General features: G+C 40.3%; 1 protein-coding gene across 1 annotated transcript in view; it reads left to right on the top strand.

Moving 5' to 3' along the window:
• The window catches only part of LOC143941277 (vomeronasal type-2 receptor 116-like), a 96,494-nt gene extending 80,933 nt beyond the window's left edge, over positions 1-15,561 (top strand). The window contains exon 5 of the mRNA XM_077463314.1: positions 14,164-15,561. Coding sequence (XP_077319440.1) covers positions 14,164-15,056 — 893 coding nt within the window. The 3' untranslated portion in view covers positions 15,057-15,561. The remainder of the gene's footprint in view (positions 1-14,163) is intronic.
• Positions 15,562-19,265: the final 3,704 nt, after the last annotated feature.

The raw sequence follows: 19,265 nt of genomic DNA, 5'->3' as shown, positions 1-19,265 counted from the left end.
CACTTGCATCGCATTCCCTGGTACGGGCTTTTATCCAGGGGGCCATGCGGATAAGACCGCCAGTTAAACCTCCGGTATGCCCTTGGGATCTGAATTTGGTTCTCTCGGCTTTGCAGGGGCAACCATTTGAACCTTTGCATCTGGCTTCATTAGTTCTCCTGACTAAAAAATTGGTCTTCTTGGTAGCCATATCGGCTAGAAGAGTATCAGAGCTGGCAGCTCTTTCTAGCAAGGAGCCGTATCTAATTATTCATAAGGACCGGGTAGTCATGCGTCCCAACAGGTCCTTTCTACCTAAGGTGGTTTCGGGTTTCCATTTGAATCAGGATGTAATCCTACCATCCTTTTTTCCGGACCCTCAGTCCACAGAAGAAGAATCTTTGCACACTTTGGATTTGGTTAGAGCAATCAGTATTTATCTTCAAGCAACTACTCAGATAAGGAAAACTGATTGCTTATTTATTTTGCCGGAAAGGCCCTAGGAAGGGCCAGGCGGCGTCAAAATCCACTCTCTCAAGGTGGATTAGACAAGTTATTTCTCAGGCCTATGGTTTAAAGGGGAAGATTCCTCCTTTTCAGGTGAAAGCGCACTCTACTAGGGCTGTTAGTGCTTCTTGGGCAGTGCATCACCAGGCCTCCCTGGCTCAGATCTGTAAGGCTGCAACTTGGTCATCAGTCCACACATTCACCAGATTCTATCAGGTGGATGTCAGAGGGCAAGAGGATATCGCCTTCGGGCGCAGTGTACTGCAGGCTGCAGTTTAGGTCCTCCGGTCCCTGGCGGTCTATATTTATGATCTGTTTCTCCCTCCCCTCAATCTGAGCATTGCTATGGGACATCCCACTATGTAATGAAGCTCCTGTGTCCCGTGATGTATGATCAAGAAAATTGGATTTTTATATACAGCTTACCTGTAAAATCCTTTTCTTGAGAGTACATCACGGGACACAGGGCTCCCGCCCCTTTTGGGTTTTACGTGGTTTCTTATTGCTTTGCTACAAAACTGAGGTGCCTCCCAGATGGGAGGGGTTATATAGGGGAGGAATTCTCCTTAATTAGGGTCAACCAGTGTCCAATCACCAGAGGTGCCTATATAACCCACTATGTAATATAGCTCCTGTGTCCCGTGATGTACTCTCAAGAAAAGGATTTTACAGGTAAGCTGTATATAAAAATCCAATTTTTAAACATAAACACCACAATCTCAAAACAAAGCTGGTCCTTAAGTGGTTAACCACCTCAATACTGGACACTTACAACATCTTGCCAGCCCAATTTTCAACTTTAAGTGCTGTCACATTTTGTCACACTTACTCAGTTATGCAACCCTCTACCCTAATGGAATTTTTATCATTTTTTAAAAACAAATAGAGCTCTCCTTGTGGTGGTATTTTGGTGGTATTTAATCACCACTGTTTTTTTTTTCATTTGTGATATAAAAAAAGTCTACAAGCTATGGTATCTATCACTGAAAATTTATGTAATCTGATGTACTGACCGCCTCATCTCATTTCTTGAGACCCTTACATACCAGGATAGTACAAATACTCCCCAAATGACCCTTTTTTTTGGAAAGAAGACAGTCTAAAGTTTTTTTAGTAAGAGGCATGGTGCGTTTTTTCAAGCTATATTTTTTCCACAATTCTTTGGAAAATTACGATTTTTTTTTAAATGTCAAATTAACAAGATATTTCTCACACACCACAAAGGGCATGCTTGTAATTACACCTCAAAACACATTCTGCTACTCCTTCTGAGTATGGCAATACCACATGTGTGAGACTTTTTCACAGCCTGGCCACACAGAGAGACCCAAGATCCAATGAGTACCTTCAGGCCTTTTAGGGGCATAAATTACACATCTAATTTCCTGACTACCTATCACATATCTGGAGGCCTCAGAGTACAATGGAATTACCCTCAAAATGACCCCTTTTTGGAAAGCAAACACCCCAATGTATATTCTATGAGGCATAATGAGCCTTTTGAACATGTCATTTGTTGCCAAGCATTTTTGGAAAATGTGGAAAGAAAATTAAATATCATGGACATACTAAGAATTACATAACTGCGCTATACTCCAAATCTCTACCCCACTAATAACTCACACCTATATTGACATATATTACCATATGGACATGTGATCTCCAGCAATATTTAGCATGCACATCAATATTAATTCTAAGATAATAATGAATTAAATAAATGATACTGATCCCTTAATCATATCATATGAAAAATCAATAATCAATCAAAAATCAATAATCAATATACTCCTCCTATAAATGGTGATAATTAGCGATAAATAAACATAAATAACTAAAAAATATAATACACACAAATACATTTTAATCTTATTAAATTAATCAAAAGCATGATATTAGTGAAAAAATAATTTAAAAAATATATATAAATAACTTAAAAACTCTTAAAGTCCAAACATGATAAATTAAATAAGTTAATAAATTAATGTGCCCAATAAAGTGCTCCAGATCAAAAAAAGTGCCACAGTCCTTTGAAATTAATAAAGAAGTGACTCTATTCAGTAGATTTCAGTGCACCAGAAAATCTTCCTTCACCACCGCTGTGCTGATTATCAATCTGAATGCACGCTTACCGAACAGAAAAAAATTCAGGCTCACAATCAATGCCACTATAGCTCCCGGAAGTACCATCAAGATGGGGCAGAAAAAAATTCTCCAAATGGCCTCCACTAGCAAGATCGCTCATAGGGTAGACACAAGAAAAGCTCCCATAGTGTAAATCCAAATAGGTAACACTTTATTCAAAGTTAAATGCAATACTCACAAACGAAATAGTAAAAGCAGCGTTAAATGCCGGCTGGCAAATCGAGCGCACATTCTCTCCTGTCACGTGATGGCGTCAACACATCAAGACCACCCGAAGCACGTTTCATCATAGGTGATGTCGTCTGGGGTGTGGGTGATGCGCTGACTCATCACGTTAATATACAGACCAAAATAAAAACCAAGCCTCGTTCTGAGCTGAGGGGAGGAAAACCAAAAATTAAAGAAAAAAGACATGGCGGCCGCGTAGGAACACGGACGGCATGTTAAATGTCGCCAAACAGGCAGGAAACTATTAACATAAAATTGTATGTATAAAAACTGAATGACAAAAAAGGGAAATATGACAAATAAAGTATTATCTTAATCAATAGCCTAGTCTGCTCCCAAATAAAAAACAAAAATTAATCTAATAACAGATCTTGTTTATCAAAGCCAGGGCAGTATGTTAGAATGCCCAAATCTCTGTTGCTCCCTAATTAGGTAACTAAAAAAATAGAGAAAATAAAAAAAAGTAGAAAAAATTAAACAAAATTTGACAAAATTAGAAAAGAATTTTGAAATTTGAATTTTGAAAAAATTAGACAAAGTAAAAAAAAAATTTTTGAAAAAAAATTAACAAAATTAGAAAAAATGTATTAATTAAAATTAAATAAAATTGGAAAAAAAAATTGGGAATTTTTTTTTATCAATTAAATTAAAATTATTTCTTCATAGCTACAAGGACATTTGATCAGAAACCACAAATACATTCCAGTCATGGATTTTTTAACCATATAGAGACAACAAAGGAGAAAAAGAGAGAGGAAAAAAGATGAGGAAAAATCTTCATATCCTCCCACCAACTCACATCGAGTTAACAGAAAACTCTCTTATAATACAAACATATATTCTCAACATTTTTTATCAATGAATGCATTGACATCTACGTCTATGTTAAGCCGAAACGGGGCATAACACTTGATTCTATGAATCCAAGACATTTCTAATCTTGATATGCCCCTAACAAGGGAACCCCCCTCCAGGGTAAATTGAATTTATCTATGCCCAAAAAAATAGTCTTAGCCGGATTTTTGTTGTGGTGTTCCAAATAATGTCTTGATACGGAATGTTTTGGAAACCCATTGATAATATTAGTTATGTGTTCATTTTAACAAACACAAAGTGGTCATTTAGTCCTCCCAACATATTGAAGCCCGCAGGGGCATTGGAGTAGATAAACGACCCTTTCAGTAGTGCACGTAATAGATGGTTTGATCGTATGCACAAGTAACGTGCTAGATGAAATAAATGAATGAGTGCATCTCTGTGTGCATCCACCAAGGGAACAAACTCTGCATTTACGACATTGGTAGTAACAAGTCAGATTTTCAAAAAAAACTTTCTTAAAGATAGGGGGATTTAAAACATTAGGTGCCAACTTATCTCTAAGGGAAGGAGCGCCCTTGTACACTATCCGTGGCCTAGCTGGCATAACCTCATTCAACACTGGATCATTACTCAGAATATGCCAATGTTTGTTGACTATTTTTTTTATGGCATGATGTTGCACTAAAAACATGGCTATAAAAGGGGTCAATCCAATTTGATCCTATAGATTGGTTCTTATTTTCTCCTTTAATAAATCTCTTCTGTCAGTACCCTTAGCCGCTTCAAAGGCTGATTTAAGCAGCTCTTCCTTATGGCCTTTATCCACATAACGTTTAGAAAGAGTTTCTGCCTGTACATTAAAAAGGTCTAAATCTGTACAATTCCTCCTTATCCTCAAATATTGACTCTTAGGTATAGACCTCAACCAAACTTGATGATGGCAACTGTCTGTTGGAATCTATGAATTCCTATCTGTACTTACTATCCTCAGATATATATATAGTCAAATCTAAAAAGTTAATACTGGTTTGGCTGGCATCAAAACTCAATTAATCCCTCTTTGATTGGAATTCAAAGATTCCATAAACATATTCAAATCATTACGATCCCCATCCCACAGGAGGAGGATGTCATCAAAATCACCCACAGTTTTAACTGGGGTCTATGGCTAACATAGATGACATCCTCCTCCCACAGGGCCATACAAAGATTTGCCAAGCTGGGGGCATCATGCCATAAAAAAATAATCAACAAACATTGGCATATTCTGAGTAATGATCCAGTGTTGAATAAGGTTATGCCAGCTAGGCCACGGATAGTGTACAAGGGCGCTCCTTCGCTTAGAGATAAGTTGGCACCTAATGTTTTAAATCTCCCTATCTTTAAGAAAGATTTTTTTGAAAATCTGATGATGGGTTACTACCAATGTCGTAAATGCAGAGTTTGTTCCCTTAGTGGATGCACACAGAGACGCACTCATTCATTTATTTCATCTAGCACGTTACTTGTGCATATGATCAAACCGTTTATTACATGCACTACTGAAAGGGTCTTTTATCTACTCCAATGCCCCTGCGGGCTTCAATATGTTGGGAGGACTAAACGACCACTTTGTGTTCGTTTAAATGAACACATAACTAATATTATCAATGGCTTTCCAATACATTCCGTATCAAGGCATTTTTTGGAACACCACGACAAAAATCTGGCTAAGACTATTTTTTTGGGCATAGATAAATTCAATTTACCCTGGAGGGGCGGTTCCCTTGTTAGGGCCATATCAAGATTAGAAATGTCTTGGATTCATAGAATCAAGTGTTATGCCCAGTTTGGGCTTAACATAGACATAGATGTTAACACATTCATTGATAATTCTTAGAGAAAAAATGTTGAGAATATATGTTTGTATTATAAGAGAGTTTTCTGTTAACTCAATGTGAGTTGGTGGGAGGATATGAAGATTTTTCTTCATCTTTTTCCCTTAAGATATGCTTTATTTGTCATATTTCCCTTTTTTGTCATTCGGTTTTTATACATAAAATTTTATGTTAATAGTTTCCTGCCTGTTTTCTCACATTTAACATTCCGTTCGTGTTCCTATGCGGCCGCTATGTCTTTTTTCTTTAATTCCCGGTTTTCCTCCCCTCAGCTCAGAACGAGGCTTGGTTTTTATTTTGGTCTGTATATTAACGTGATGCGTCAGTGCGTCGCCCCCACCCCAGACGACGTCACCTATGACAAAACGTGCATCAGGTGGTCTTGACGTGTTGACGCTGCTTTTACTATTTCGTTTGTGAGTATTGCATTTAACTTTTAATAAAGTGTTACCTATTTGGATTTACACTATGGGAGCTTTTCTTGTGTCTACCTTATGAGCGATCTTGCTAGTGGAGGCCGTTTGGAGAATTTTTTTTTTGCCCCATCTTGATGGTACTTCCGGGAGCTATAGTGGCATTGATTGTGAGCCTGAATTTTTTTCTGTTCAGTAAGCGTGCATTCAGATTGATAATCAGCACAGCGGTGGTAAAGGAAGATTTTCTGGTGCACTGAAATCTACTGAATAGAGTCACTTCTTTTTTAATTTAAAAGGACTGTGGCACTTTTTTTGATCTGGAGCACTTTATTGGGCACATTCATTTATTTATTTAATTTATCACGTTTGGACTTTAGGAGTTTTCTAAGTTATTTATATATATATATATATTTAATTATTTATTCACTAATATCATGCTTTTGATTAATTTAATAAGATTAAAATGTATTTGTGTGTATTATATTTTTTAGTTATTTATGTGTATTTATTGCTAATTATTACCATTTATAGGAGGAGTATATTGATTATTCATTTTTGATTGATTATTGATTTTTCATATGATATGATTAAGGGATCAGTATCATTTATTTAATTCATTATTATCTTAGAATTAATATTGATGTGCATGCTAAATATTGCTGGAGATTGCATGTCCATATGGTAATATATGCCAATATAGGTGTGAGTTATTAGTGGGGTAGAGATTTGCAGGATAGTGCAGTTATATATGTTTTTGTTTTATATCAATCCCTGATGTATATCACATCCTAATAATTGCGGCTTTAAATATTTAGAGTATCTTTGTGTGTTGTTTTCAGGGAAGCACAGTATTTTTTCTAGTTTTTATTTGTATACTAAGAATTACACCCTGAAATACATTCTTCTACTTCTCTTGAGTATGGCAATACCACACGTATGAGACTTTTTAACAGCCTAGCCACATAGAGAGGCCCAACATCTAAGGAGCAACTTCAGGCATTCTAGGGGCATGTGAACCTGCGCCAACAAATAAATACATTTTAATTTAAATAAATAAAGGTGCAGCTGCTTTTTCAAACCAAAAGGTGTAATGAATCCACAAAAGGTTAAATGAATCCACTTGAGTGAGCTCCTTGTGTACAAACAACGCTTTCCATGCGTAATCCAAACAAATATTAGAGATAAATATATTTTTTACAATAAAGTGACAAGTGCAAATGATTAAATCCTGTGTATTTCATGTGTTATAAAGAACAGTCCAGGCAAATGCAGACAGTGTCCACAATCATGGGATCTAATTTAGTAGGAAAAAAGTTCTTCCAGGAGTATGATTTACCCTGAACCATATGGCCCCCACCAGCTGGTATCACAATAAAAGACCCGAGGGATATAGGTAAAATTTCTAATGGTCTCCGTGACTGGGAAAGGGGAGAAAAAACAGCCAACCTGTCCTCACGCTCTCTCCTCACAATCACAACTAGTTTTGGTGGAAAAAATTCCTTAAAATGTGAACAGGAAAAAACGAGGGCCAAAGATCCTCGTAGTGTAAAAAGTTTCCAAATAAAAAACTGACGGCAAATATTGTAAAAAGACGTTTGCATCACAAGCCTGTTCTAGGGGCATAAATTACACATTTAATGTTCTGACTACCAATCACATTTTTTAAAACCCTGGAGCACCAGGACAAAGGAAAAACCCAAAAAATTACCCTATTTCGAGAAACAAATACTTCAGCATATATTCTATGAGCATAATGAGCCTTTTGAATATGTTGTTTTTTCCAAGTTTATAAAAAATGTGGAAAGAAAATTAAAACATTTTTTTTTACACAAAGTTGTCCATCTAGAAATTTATTTCTTTTTTTTTTAAACTCTTTATTTTTTCCAAAATCCATTATACAAAACAACTTATAATAAAATCTTACATTTATTATCATTATCGATCAAGCACGTAAACAACATTTTACTCATTTTCCTTTTATCCCCCCCCCCCATCCCCCTCCCATTATAATTTTCAATAAACGCTATATCCACTATTTTAGCCTCACTATTTAGGGATTTCCCTTCAATTATGGGCATTCATCTTTTGCAGCCACAGGCTCCACATTTTAGTGAACTTACAATAGTTTCCTTGTTTAGTTAAATTTGCTTTTTCTAACCATACTACCTCGTGCATAAATTTCCCCCAGTCTTCCGGGGTTGGAGGAGTCGGAGATTGCCGCTTTTGTGCAATTAATTTTCTTGCCTGATATAGGGCTCTTATTACCGCTGTCAATATGCATGCTGGACCAGCCTCTTTCCTGACAAGGCCCAATACAAATGTTCTGGGTTCCAAATCAATATTCACCTTAAATGTGATATTAATTATATTTATAATCTCAGTCCAATATCGATGCAACTTTGGGCATTTACAAAACATGTGTAATAGGTCTCCCGTCCCGGTACATCTGGGACATTTGTCGTCCACACGGCGGCCAAACATGCACATCTTCTTAGGCATATAATACACTCTGTAAAGGAGGAAGAGGTGAGATACTTTTTGCGAGGGGGACACCGATACTAATTGTCTAAGCTCTAAAATCCTTCCCCATTGTTCTACTGTTATTTCTCCCATGTCTTCCTCTCATCTTATTTTTTTTTTTTATATAAACTTTCATTCTTATTTTTTTTGCCATTAATTGCAGATACACCATTGATATCAATCCATATTCTCGTCTTAAGTCTGTAAATGCTTTTAGGGTGTTCCCTGTATAAAATTGAATTACTTGGCGTACTCCATGTTTTTCCCATTCCTTATTCTTTTCTACATTGAGGAGTTCTTGCAGTTTTTTATTGTTCCATATAGGTGAGTATTCAGTTAAACCCTTATACCCCATCATCTTCTTAACTGTTTGCCATATTTTTGTCATCAATTTTAAAGTTGGTCGCCTACAGTCCAAGGACCCTGCCTCTAATGCCTCTATTATTGAGCTATGTGGGGAGTCTAACAACAGTAGTTTGTTGTTCCGCTTCCCCCCTCCTTATTAGCACATCCTCCCAGATGTTGCAACTGAGAAGCCAAGTAATAAATATACGGTTGGGGGACAGCTAAACCTCCCTCACTTATTGGGCTTTGTAAAGAGTTTAAACTGATCCTGGACTGGCCTTTCCTCCAAATTAGTTCTCTAAACAGAGTTTGTATTTTTCTAAACCATTTTTCCCCAATTAAAATTGGGGAGTTATGGCAATTGTGGCATCCAGATCATTTTAACCAAATTGGCCCGACTGGCCACTGATAGAGGAAGCTGCTCCAGATGTCACATTTCTGTCTGAATTTTTGAAGTAGGGGAACTAAATTATCAGTAATATATTGATTTGGGTCTCTTGACATCACTATCCCAAGTTATTTCATTTTGTCAACAATTTTTAACTGGGGTATTCCTATAGGAGTGTGATTAACTGGTATATCAACTGGCATAAGAGATGACTTCTCCCAGTTAATGTCCAGTCCCGAGAATCTACCGAACTCCTCCACTATACACATTACCTCCACTAGTGACCCTTCCGTGTCCCCTAGAAAGAACAGGACATCACATGCGTATAGGGCTATCCTTTCCTCCCCACTCTTCCTTTGAAATCAACGCATCTCCATTGAAGACCTTACTGTACACGCAAAAGGTTCTATCGCTAATGCGAATAGAAAGGGTGACAATGGGCACCCTTGCCTCATCCCTCTCGAGAAGTCATTATTGATTTTTAACATAGCATTTGGATTTCTATATAACATTTTTAGTAATTGAATAAATTGTTCGCCGAACCCAAACTTTTCCAGGACCCGCCAGAGGTAGCCCCACTCAAGGCTATCAAACGCCTTGGCTGTATCCAAGGATAGGAAAGCTCTCAAACCAGTGACCTCTGTCGGGACCTGGAGGTTCATGTAAACCCTTCTTATAGTAACACTTGTGGATCTACCTGGGACAAACCCCGACTGGTCCTCATGGATAAGTTTTTATATACATTTGTTTACCCTAGATGCCAGAACCTTTGCCACTCTTTTAATGTCAGAGCACAGTAAGGATATGCTGATGTTTCTAAGGGGTCTTTCCACTCCTTCTGTAAAACTGTGATAATAGCTTCCGACATTGAAAATGGAACTACCCACCTCAGTGTATTTAAGAGTTCTGGGAGCAACCCCCCCCCCTCACCCCAAATTGTTTGTAAATTTCCAACGGCAGGCCATCTGGTCCGGAAGCTTTGCCATTGGACATACCAGCTAATGCTGTGTCAATTCCTCCAGCTCTATTGGAGAATCAAGCATATTCATATCGCTCTCCGAAAGACTGGGTAGTTCTATCTTCCCCAGGAGCCTCTCCAACCCTTCGCTATCTGGGCTCTGTCGCAATTTATATAGTTCCCCATAGAACTCCGAAAAATTTCCATAACCAGCCCAGGACCAGACGTAACTTCTCCTCTGCGGGTTCTAATCGAGGAAATACCCAAAGGGGGTAGAATTAGTCCTCACCAAAAGTGCCAATAGACAGCCCATTTTTCCCCTTCTCCAAAGGAGTTCTGCCTCCACAGGAGTCTCTTATTTTCAGCGCTTCTTGTTATGACCTCCCTATATTCCTGCTGCTTCGCGAGCCATAAATCTTGCTTTTCTAAAATTGGGTCTAATACATAATGTCTCTCTAATTCCATTACTTCCTTTCTTAAATTTTCTTCCTGCGCCTTAGATTTCTTATTAATTCTTAGAACCTGTTCTATTAATAACCCCCTAAGGAAGGCTTTAGATGTATCCCATATCACCCCTGCTGACACTGTCCCTTCATTAATTTCCATAAATTCCTCAAGCCTCAATGTAATTTCTGCTAGGTGCTCTATTAATTTAAGCCATAGTGGATTTATATTCCACCTTATTGGCTTATTCCTGACGTTTAGGTTCATGGTAATAACTAATGGAAAATGATCTGATACTCTCCTTGGCCAGTACTCTATATTTTTTATTAATTGAGATACTTCACTATTGCCTATTGCCAGATCTATGCGAGAAAGTGTATGGTGTGTGCTAGAGAAACAGGAATATTGCTGGGAATTGGGATTTCTGACTCTCCATAAGTCCTGCCAGCCCAGTTCTTCTAAAATATTACTCAAACAGGCCTCCGCAGGCCTGACTATCCTATCTTCTACAAACTTTAACAACTGATATAAAATCTCAAGTTTAAACGGAGGGGGAATATATACATTTGCCAGTACGTATGGTCTATTCTCTATCAAACAATCCAAAAAAAATAACATCCACATGGGTCTATGCTGATATCTCTACAGGAGAATGACAGTTCTTTCTTAACCAATATGCTCACCCCTCCAGAATATGAGGAGAGTACTGAGTGATATTGATTTATATACCGCTTTCTATTAAATTGCATATTGGTGTCCTTAGTTAAATGTGTCTCCTGAAGACATATCAGACTCGCCTTCTGGGCTTCCAATGCAGATAACACAATGACCTTTTTGGTGGGATTCCCCATCCCCCGGATATTCCAGGAAACTATCTTTAAAGGTTTTGACGTCATCACGTAAATATAAAAAGCAGGAAATAATACTGTTCCAGTTTTTCCCTCTTAACTATAACAGAAGAGACCCAAACCATAATAAAAAGAATATTAAACCCTGAACTCATAAAACAAAACAATTAACCAAGAGGGAAGAACCTTTTTTGTGTACTTGTTCGCCCATAATTGTTCTTCACTCTTTTTCCCTTCACCAAAATTTGTTTTCCCTTTTACATTTATGCAAAAAAATGTGTTTTTTACCCGACTGTGGTTGGACCCAAACTTAATATTTGACTTTCCTTACTTAATAAATGTTTTCTTTTCCCCTGCTCCCTACCCCACCAACCAATATCTAACCCCCTCCCTTTTACCACCCCTCCTCCCCCCCCCCACCCTGCACCTACCTAGGCTAACCCGTGGAGCATAATATGTGACCTCTTCACACAACCATTCCCCCTCCCCCATCCTTTCCATCTCTCCGGGTGAAAGACCCACTCTTCCCTTGGTGCTTATACTTATATACGTGTCTCCCCCCTCTTCCACTCCCCTTCCTGTTTTATTACCAACAAAAAAATAATAAAAAAGACCCATTTATCCATTTACCACCATCCTCTCATCTAAATTTATTTCTAACAAACAGCATGGACATAATAAGAATTATACTCGGAAATATGTTATTCTACTTCTCCGGAATATGGCAATACCAAATGTGTGAGACTTTTTCACAGCCTAGCCACATAGAGAGTAGGGTTGCCACCTCATTACTTTAAACCTTAACATGTATGAATTACACGCTAATTTAATGCACCAAGTGAGTTTAATTACCACCTTAATCAGCCACAGAACCTGTGGAATTTATGTGTTCGAGTTTAAAGGGATGAGGTGGCAACCCTAATAGAGAGGCCAACATTTAAGGAGCACTCATAGGTGTCCTGACTGCCTATCACGTTTTATGAGACCATGGAGCACCAGGACAATGGAAACACCCACAAAATAACCACATTTTGGAAATGAAACACCAACCTAGTTGGTGTGTTTTTTGGCAGGGGATGAGTGGGACTGGTGTTTTGTAGGAACATGGTCTATAAACAGGCCAAAGTCAGTACAGGCAGCAGGTTGACATGCAGGAAGCAGGCAGGAAAATAGTCCATAAACAATCCAGGGTTATTGCAGGCAGCAGACTGACATCCAAGCATATCAATAATATGGGTGAGATAACCTATAAACAAAATAATGCACACCACATAAAACAAGATATAAAAACAGATAAAAATGTGCAATGACCATCTAGGTCTGCGTGATGTAAAGTGCATCAACTGCAATAAATAAAAAATGCTAATAAGTCCATAAAGTGAAAGACAAAATATAAAGTTCCCTTCGTGTCCCGCCCCCAAAACAAAAAAAACACGCCCAGACGCCAGGAAAGAACTCCCATCCAGCTGGCTAACCGCCACCACACCCAGAAAGTGTGTGTTGTGCTGGAGAGAGGAAGAACAGAGCACTGGGGACAGGGAGAACCCAGCCTGTGGGGCCGCTGGACCTCTGATTAATATCTGGTGCAGGTTTTTAAAGAAGCCAATGTCCCCTCTACAAGATGCTTTGGGACCAAGAACTAAATGAACCAAGCATAAAAGACCCAGAAGCTGACCTGCAGTTCCCACTTATTACTCATAGTGGATGTTTACCTCTGCATTTGGCATACCTGCACTTATGATAACAAGGGCATGATCCCACGGATGGCTAAGATATACATAAGGCACATATTTATGTCCATGAGGTAAGAGCACTGGGAGCACACCAGTGGAATTCTAGTCAACCATTGGCAGTGGGATTGCTGTCGCAAAGAGCACATATATTCACTTGAACTACAGCAATGAACTTTTGTTATTTTGCACTTTTCATGCACTTTTCAAGCACTTTATATTTGGGCTTGTACTTTATGGACTGATTCAAATTTTATATTTATTGCAGTTGATGCACTTTACATTACTCAGGCCTAGATGGTCATTGCACATTTCTATATATTTTTATATCTTGTTTTATGTGGTGTGCATTATTTTGTTTATAGGTTATCTCACCTATATTATTGATATGGCATTCTAATCACTGAGGTTATGCACATTATCTTTCTGTCTATGTAATTTGTGATCACTATATGATTTTGCAGCATTTCCTTTTATTTACTTATACAATGTTAGTTTTATTTTAGTAGCGTAGAGGTCCCTTCACAATTAGACTGACATCCAGGCAGCAGGCAGGAACATGATCCATAAACAGGCCAGGGTCAATATATGCATTAGGCAGAGGTGTGGTCAGTTTTGGTGGGAGGCAGAGGTATGGTTAATAAACAGGCCAATCAGAAGGGCCAAACTTAGAACCCATCTGCCGATCAGTGGTGCGCTGTGTCCAAGGGACACGGGCATCGTGGGAGTGCGCCAATAAATTATATATTTAGGTCATATATTACAATATAATTTATATTTTTATTATATTTATGTTTATATTATATTTACAGTATATTTTATTTATTACATTCTCTTTTTGCTTCCCCACAATGCACTGACAGAAATCCTATTGCTAGCTGTGAGACAACACAAAGCAATTCATTTTCTCAGAAGCTCTGACCCCAATTTTCATTGTGTTTGTATTGTTCTTCCTGCAGACATTGAAAACTGCATGAAATGTCCTGATGAAGAATGGCCAACTGAGAAGAAGGATCGGTGTGTTCCAAAATTGATGGAATTTCTCTCCTACACTGATGATCCCATTGTTGTAGTATTTTCAGCTGTCTCCATCCTCTGTTGTCTTCTGACTGGTTTAATATTGGGGATATTTATACATTACCAGGACACCCCCATTGTTAAAGCTAATAACCGGAACCTGAGTTATCTTCTCCTGGTCTCCATCATGCTGAGCTTCCTCTGTGTCTTCTTGTTCCTCGGCCATCCAGTAGATGTGACCTGCATGCTGCGTGTAACCTCTTTTGGTGTCATCTTCTCAGTTGCTGTCTCTACTCTACTTGCCAAAAGTATCATGGTGTGTATTGCTTTTAAAGCCACCAAACCTGGGAGCCTCTGGAGGAAATGGATGGGAGCCAAACTGCCCAATTTTATCATTTGTGTCTTCTCAGTGGTTCAAGTCATGATCTGTGTCTCTTGGTTGTCTATTTCTGCCCCCTTCCAGGATCGGGACACTTACTCTTATCAGGGGAAGATCATCATTCAGTGTAATGAGGGTTCAGTTATCGGCTTCTACTCTGTCCTGGGATATATGGGGCTTCTGGCAGCGGTGAGTTTCATTATAGCCTTTTTAGCTAGGACATTACCGGACAGTTTTAATGAGGCCAAGTACATCACCTTCAGCATGCTGGTGTTCTGCAGTGTCTGGATTGCCATGATCCCGGCCTATCTGAGCACCAGAGGGAAATACATGGTGGCTGTGGAGTGCTTTGCTATAATGGCCTCAAGTTCTGGACTTCTTGGCTGTATATTTTTCCCAAAATGTTACATAATTCTGATCAGACCTGATCTGAATACAAAAAAAATGATCCGCTAATATGTATGGAGCAACACTGGATTACCAGTAGTTATAGCATTATCTCTAATATTGGTAGTTTTAGTATTTTCCTAGTATATTGAGAATGAACACTGTTAAATATAAACACTTAATACTTACCTCTCCAATGGATGGTAAATCACATTTTTGGTTTGTAGGAAACCTTGTCTCATGCTGGGTGTAGTGGTTCCTCCCACCAGCCGTTACTTCACTGCAGAACAATGTAGTAATTTAGTGAGGAGGAACTACAGTGATGAGAGGGGGACAAATTATCCAAATCATCCTAATGTGTCCGATACCAGAGCCACCCATCATTCTTCAAGAGAGAGAAGATTTCACTCACCACCTTTCCAGAAGATAAATATTAAACATGTTCTTTTATAAGCTGCTTGTAATGTATTTTTAGTGTCAGGATCACTGTAAATATATTGTATGTAGAGGTATCCGCTATATTAATAAATACATTTTGCTGGTGTACTAATAAAATAAATTCAGCTTAGTTAAAGTTGATGAGAGCATCTTCTTAGGAAGTTCACATTTTAAATGATAAGTTGAGTTAATTTTAAAGAATATGTTCTTTATAAGACCTAATAAAAATCTGTCTCCTTGTATAAATGTCTTTGTAAACTGCTGCCACAAGGTAGTATTCGGTTTCCCCATACAATGCTGCAGAGACAACACTCCTACCCCAGATCTTGCCAGATCCTGATACGAAAGTATTTAAAGTTAAAAACAGGTTCCAGGTGCTCATTGATCGATCACAAGATATAGTCTGAAGAAGACATTAAATGTTAGAATTATGTTAGATTAATATGTTTTGAAATTAATGTTCTTACTCATAAGGGCCCCATAATAGGGCATTTATGCCATCTCCAAGATCTTCTAGTCAGGCGTGTCAAATAAAAAGCTAAACAGATTAGGAAATTACACTCCCCTCAGTCCCTTCTTTTAAGTATTCAAATCATACACACTAAGAACAATGCAGCATAAAAATAAAAACATATCAGTGCGCATGCGCGGGACCTCCGTGATGGTCGCCTAATCCGGAGCTCCGCATCAACCACCGGAACACACAGCACCCGGCACAGCCCAGCAGATTGGTCCACAAGTGGAGGCAGGCATAGGGGAGATACCCACCCTGTATGCCCGGAACGAGCGCCAGGAGCAACCTCGGGCTGCAATTCGCCCAGTCGGCAGACAGGGTGTACCAAAATGGGCGCCATCACACAGACACACGTGGCCAGCGAGGAGAGGAGCCCTGAGTAGAAGCAAGTGATCCTCCCAGCCACCCTAACCTATTCCCAAGTGACCCAGGGCATTCCACATCCTCCCCTGGCTCCCTCTCCAGACTCCACGGAGTCCCTCTTAGGCCACACGATGGAGGATTACTCCCTCTCCCCCATGGGGCCTGATCTTCCCCATTAGTACACTACTCCAGCCCTAGGCTTTCAGGCCCAGGACCAGGCCTCTCTGCAGCAGGATTTATTCCTTAAACTTTCCGAGTTACTGGAAAAGGGGCTAGCCAATACTGCTAACAAAATCACCAGTGAGCTCAAATCTGACTTTACCAATTTAGGGTCCAGAATGGAGGCCATTGAACATAAACTGGACTTAATGGTCTCTAAGCCCTTGTACACACGATCAGACATTCCGACAACAAAATCTGTCTGATTTTGTCCGACGTAGTTTGTCCGAAACTTGTGTTGCATACACACGGTCGGACAAAGTTGTCGGAAAATCCGATCGTACGTAACGTGATGGCGTTATTTCGTTACGACGGGACTACGTTCAGGCTAGTAGCCAATAGCTTTGGTCTAGGAATTTGATCTGAGCATGCGTGGCACTTTGTCCGATCAGAGTTCTCTACACACAATCGGACAAAGTCCGATCGGATCATGTTGTCGGAAAGTTTTATAGCCCAGCTCTAAAACTTTGTCCATCAGATATTCCGACAGAAACAGTCCGATGGAGCCCACACACAGTCGGATTATCCGACAATATGGTCCGATTGGACATTTTCTGTCTGAATGTCTGACCGTGTGTACAAGGGCTAAGACCAACCAAAATGCAGCACACATTCAAGTACTCCAGGACCAGCTGGACGTGGCTCTCTCAAGGATCGATGACCTCGAGAACCGCTCCAGGAGATACAACTTTAGAATCCGCAGTCTCCCAGAATCGGTCACTGATATCTATCAGGCAGTACAGGGGCTTCTCAAGGAACTGATACCCAACATAACCCCCTATCAACTGGAGCTGGACAGGGCCCACAGAGCCCTAGGGACCCCCAGGAAAGACGGATCCCCGAGAGACGTTATCATAAAACCGCATTTCTACAATGTAAAAGAGGAGGTCATGCAACAAGAGCGCACCAAATCGAAAGTATTGTGCCTGGGACACCAGATACAAATTTTCACAGACCTCTCACCCACTACCATCCAAAAAAGGAGATCACTAAAACCGCTCCTCTTGGCCCTAACACAACAAGACATCAAGTACCAATGGGCCTTCCCATTTGCGGTCAAATTCTCTATTCAAGGTAAACCGCACTCTTTTTCCAGCCTACCGGAGGGTGAAAAGCTTCTCTTGCATCTCAAATTGATTTCCCAAGAAGCCCCCATGGACTGTGCTAACACTCCGCCGAATTCCTCCAAACGCCCGACCCCAACAAGCCTGGTCTCTCCCCTCTGGGACACTGGAAGGTTCAAAAAATCCAAGGACAGAAGACCACCCTAAAATGAGGGCCGTGACCATGTCATCCTTTGCCCCTCTCTGGGCGCCATCCTCACCAAAAAAAGAAATGGCGATCCACCCTGTTGAAGGAACTTTTTTCTCCTAACCCCTGTTGCCATTTTTACTGGCCTTTTCCAGTTGATCATCAAGATTGCACCACTCCGGACGACACCGACGCGATGGAGAATATGGATTGGAGACTCCTAAACAGTCACACTCCCGCGACTGGAGACATCCCTAGCGCTCTCCCCCTGGCGTTGTCTGGAGCGTCGCCCCCAGGCGACTTTCCTGGGATGGGGCTCCAGACGATACTGAGGCGGACATTTCTGATTGGTCTCTTTGGTTATCTTCTAATATGTTTTATCCAGTTACGCAAGTTTGAATTTTCCTACATTTGAAAATGCTGTTTCATCACCTTTTCTGTTACAATGAGCAAGTTAGGCCCGGGGTGACACTCTGCACCTCCTCCCCTCCCTTGGATGCCGGTTTCGGTATCTGAGAGATGGGACGTCAGCCTCTTCATAGAGGCGGCGGACGGAAAGTGTAATGCCGCGTACACACGATAGGACTTTTCGAGGGACTAGGTCCGACAGACTTTCGACGGAGTTCTGACGGAGTTCTGACAGAGTTCTGACGGACTTTCCGAATGAACGGACTTGGCCACACACAATCACACCAAAGTCCGACGGATTCGAACGTGATGACGTACGACCGGACTAGAATAAGGAAGTTCATAGCCAGTAGCCAATAGCTGCCCTCACGTCGGTTTTTGTCCGTCGGACTAGCATACACACGAGCGGATTTCTCGGTAGGAACTGGGTCCGGCGGAGTTCCGGTGGAAACATTTGAAACGTGTTCCATTTCTAAAGTCTGTCGGATTTTTGCAAATCAAAAGTCCGCTGCAGCCCACACACGATCGAATGGTCTGCCGGAATTGTTCCGTCGGACCTTTGATGTCAAAAAGTCCGCTCGTGTGTACGGGGCATTAGGAGTCCAGCGGACCAAGTCTGCGCCAGACCCGATTGGTCTTCTTAGAAGACTTTTAGTATCATGTTGTTCCCCCCCTCCCCTTTCTTCTTTCTAACTCTCTCTTTTTCTCATGTCACTCAGCGGATCGGAAGGTTCCAGGACTCCCAATCTCTCCTGGGAGTTTGAATAAACTTGATCACCGATAGCGTCAGGGGAGACCGGCTCAAGGTGGGGGACAGCAGACTAGGCGGCATTCCTCCTCTCTGTTCCTATGGCTAAACCACACCAAGTAGGTTCTGAGCTTAGAATTGCATCTCACAATGTTCAGCGACTGAACTACCCCAATAAACAGGGGAAAGCGCTCGATAATTACCGTTCCCTCAAACTAGATATCATAATGCTGCAGGAAACACACTTTCCGGCACTCTGAGATTTCAACCTTTGGGCAAACGAGCCCAAAGACCCCATCACGACTGCCTGCATCAATCAACTAGAAGAACTGGGTCT

Source organism: Lithobates pipiens, unplaced genomic scaffold, assembly GCF_037356315.1.
Source record: "Lithobates pipiens isolate NorthernLeopardFrog02 unplaced genomic scaffold, aLitPip1_a1.2 Scaffold_3, whole genome shotgun sequence".
NCBI lineage: Eukaryota > Metazoa > Chordata > Amphibia > Anura > Ranidae > Lithobates > Lithobates pipiens.
The sequence above is the reverse complement of the archived record's forward strand: the minus strand, read 5'-3'. Positions and strand labels throughout refer to the sequence as shown.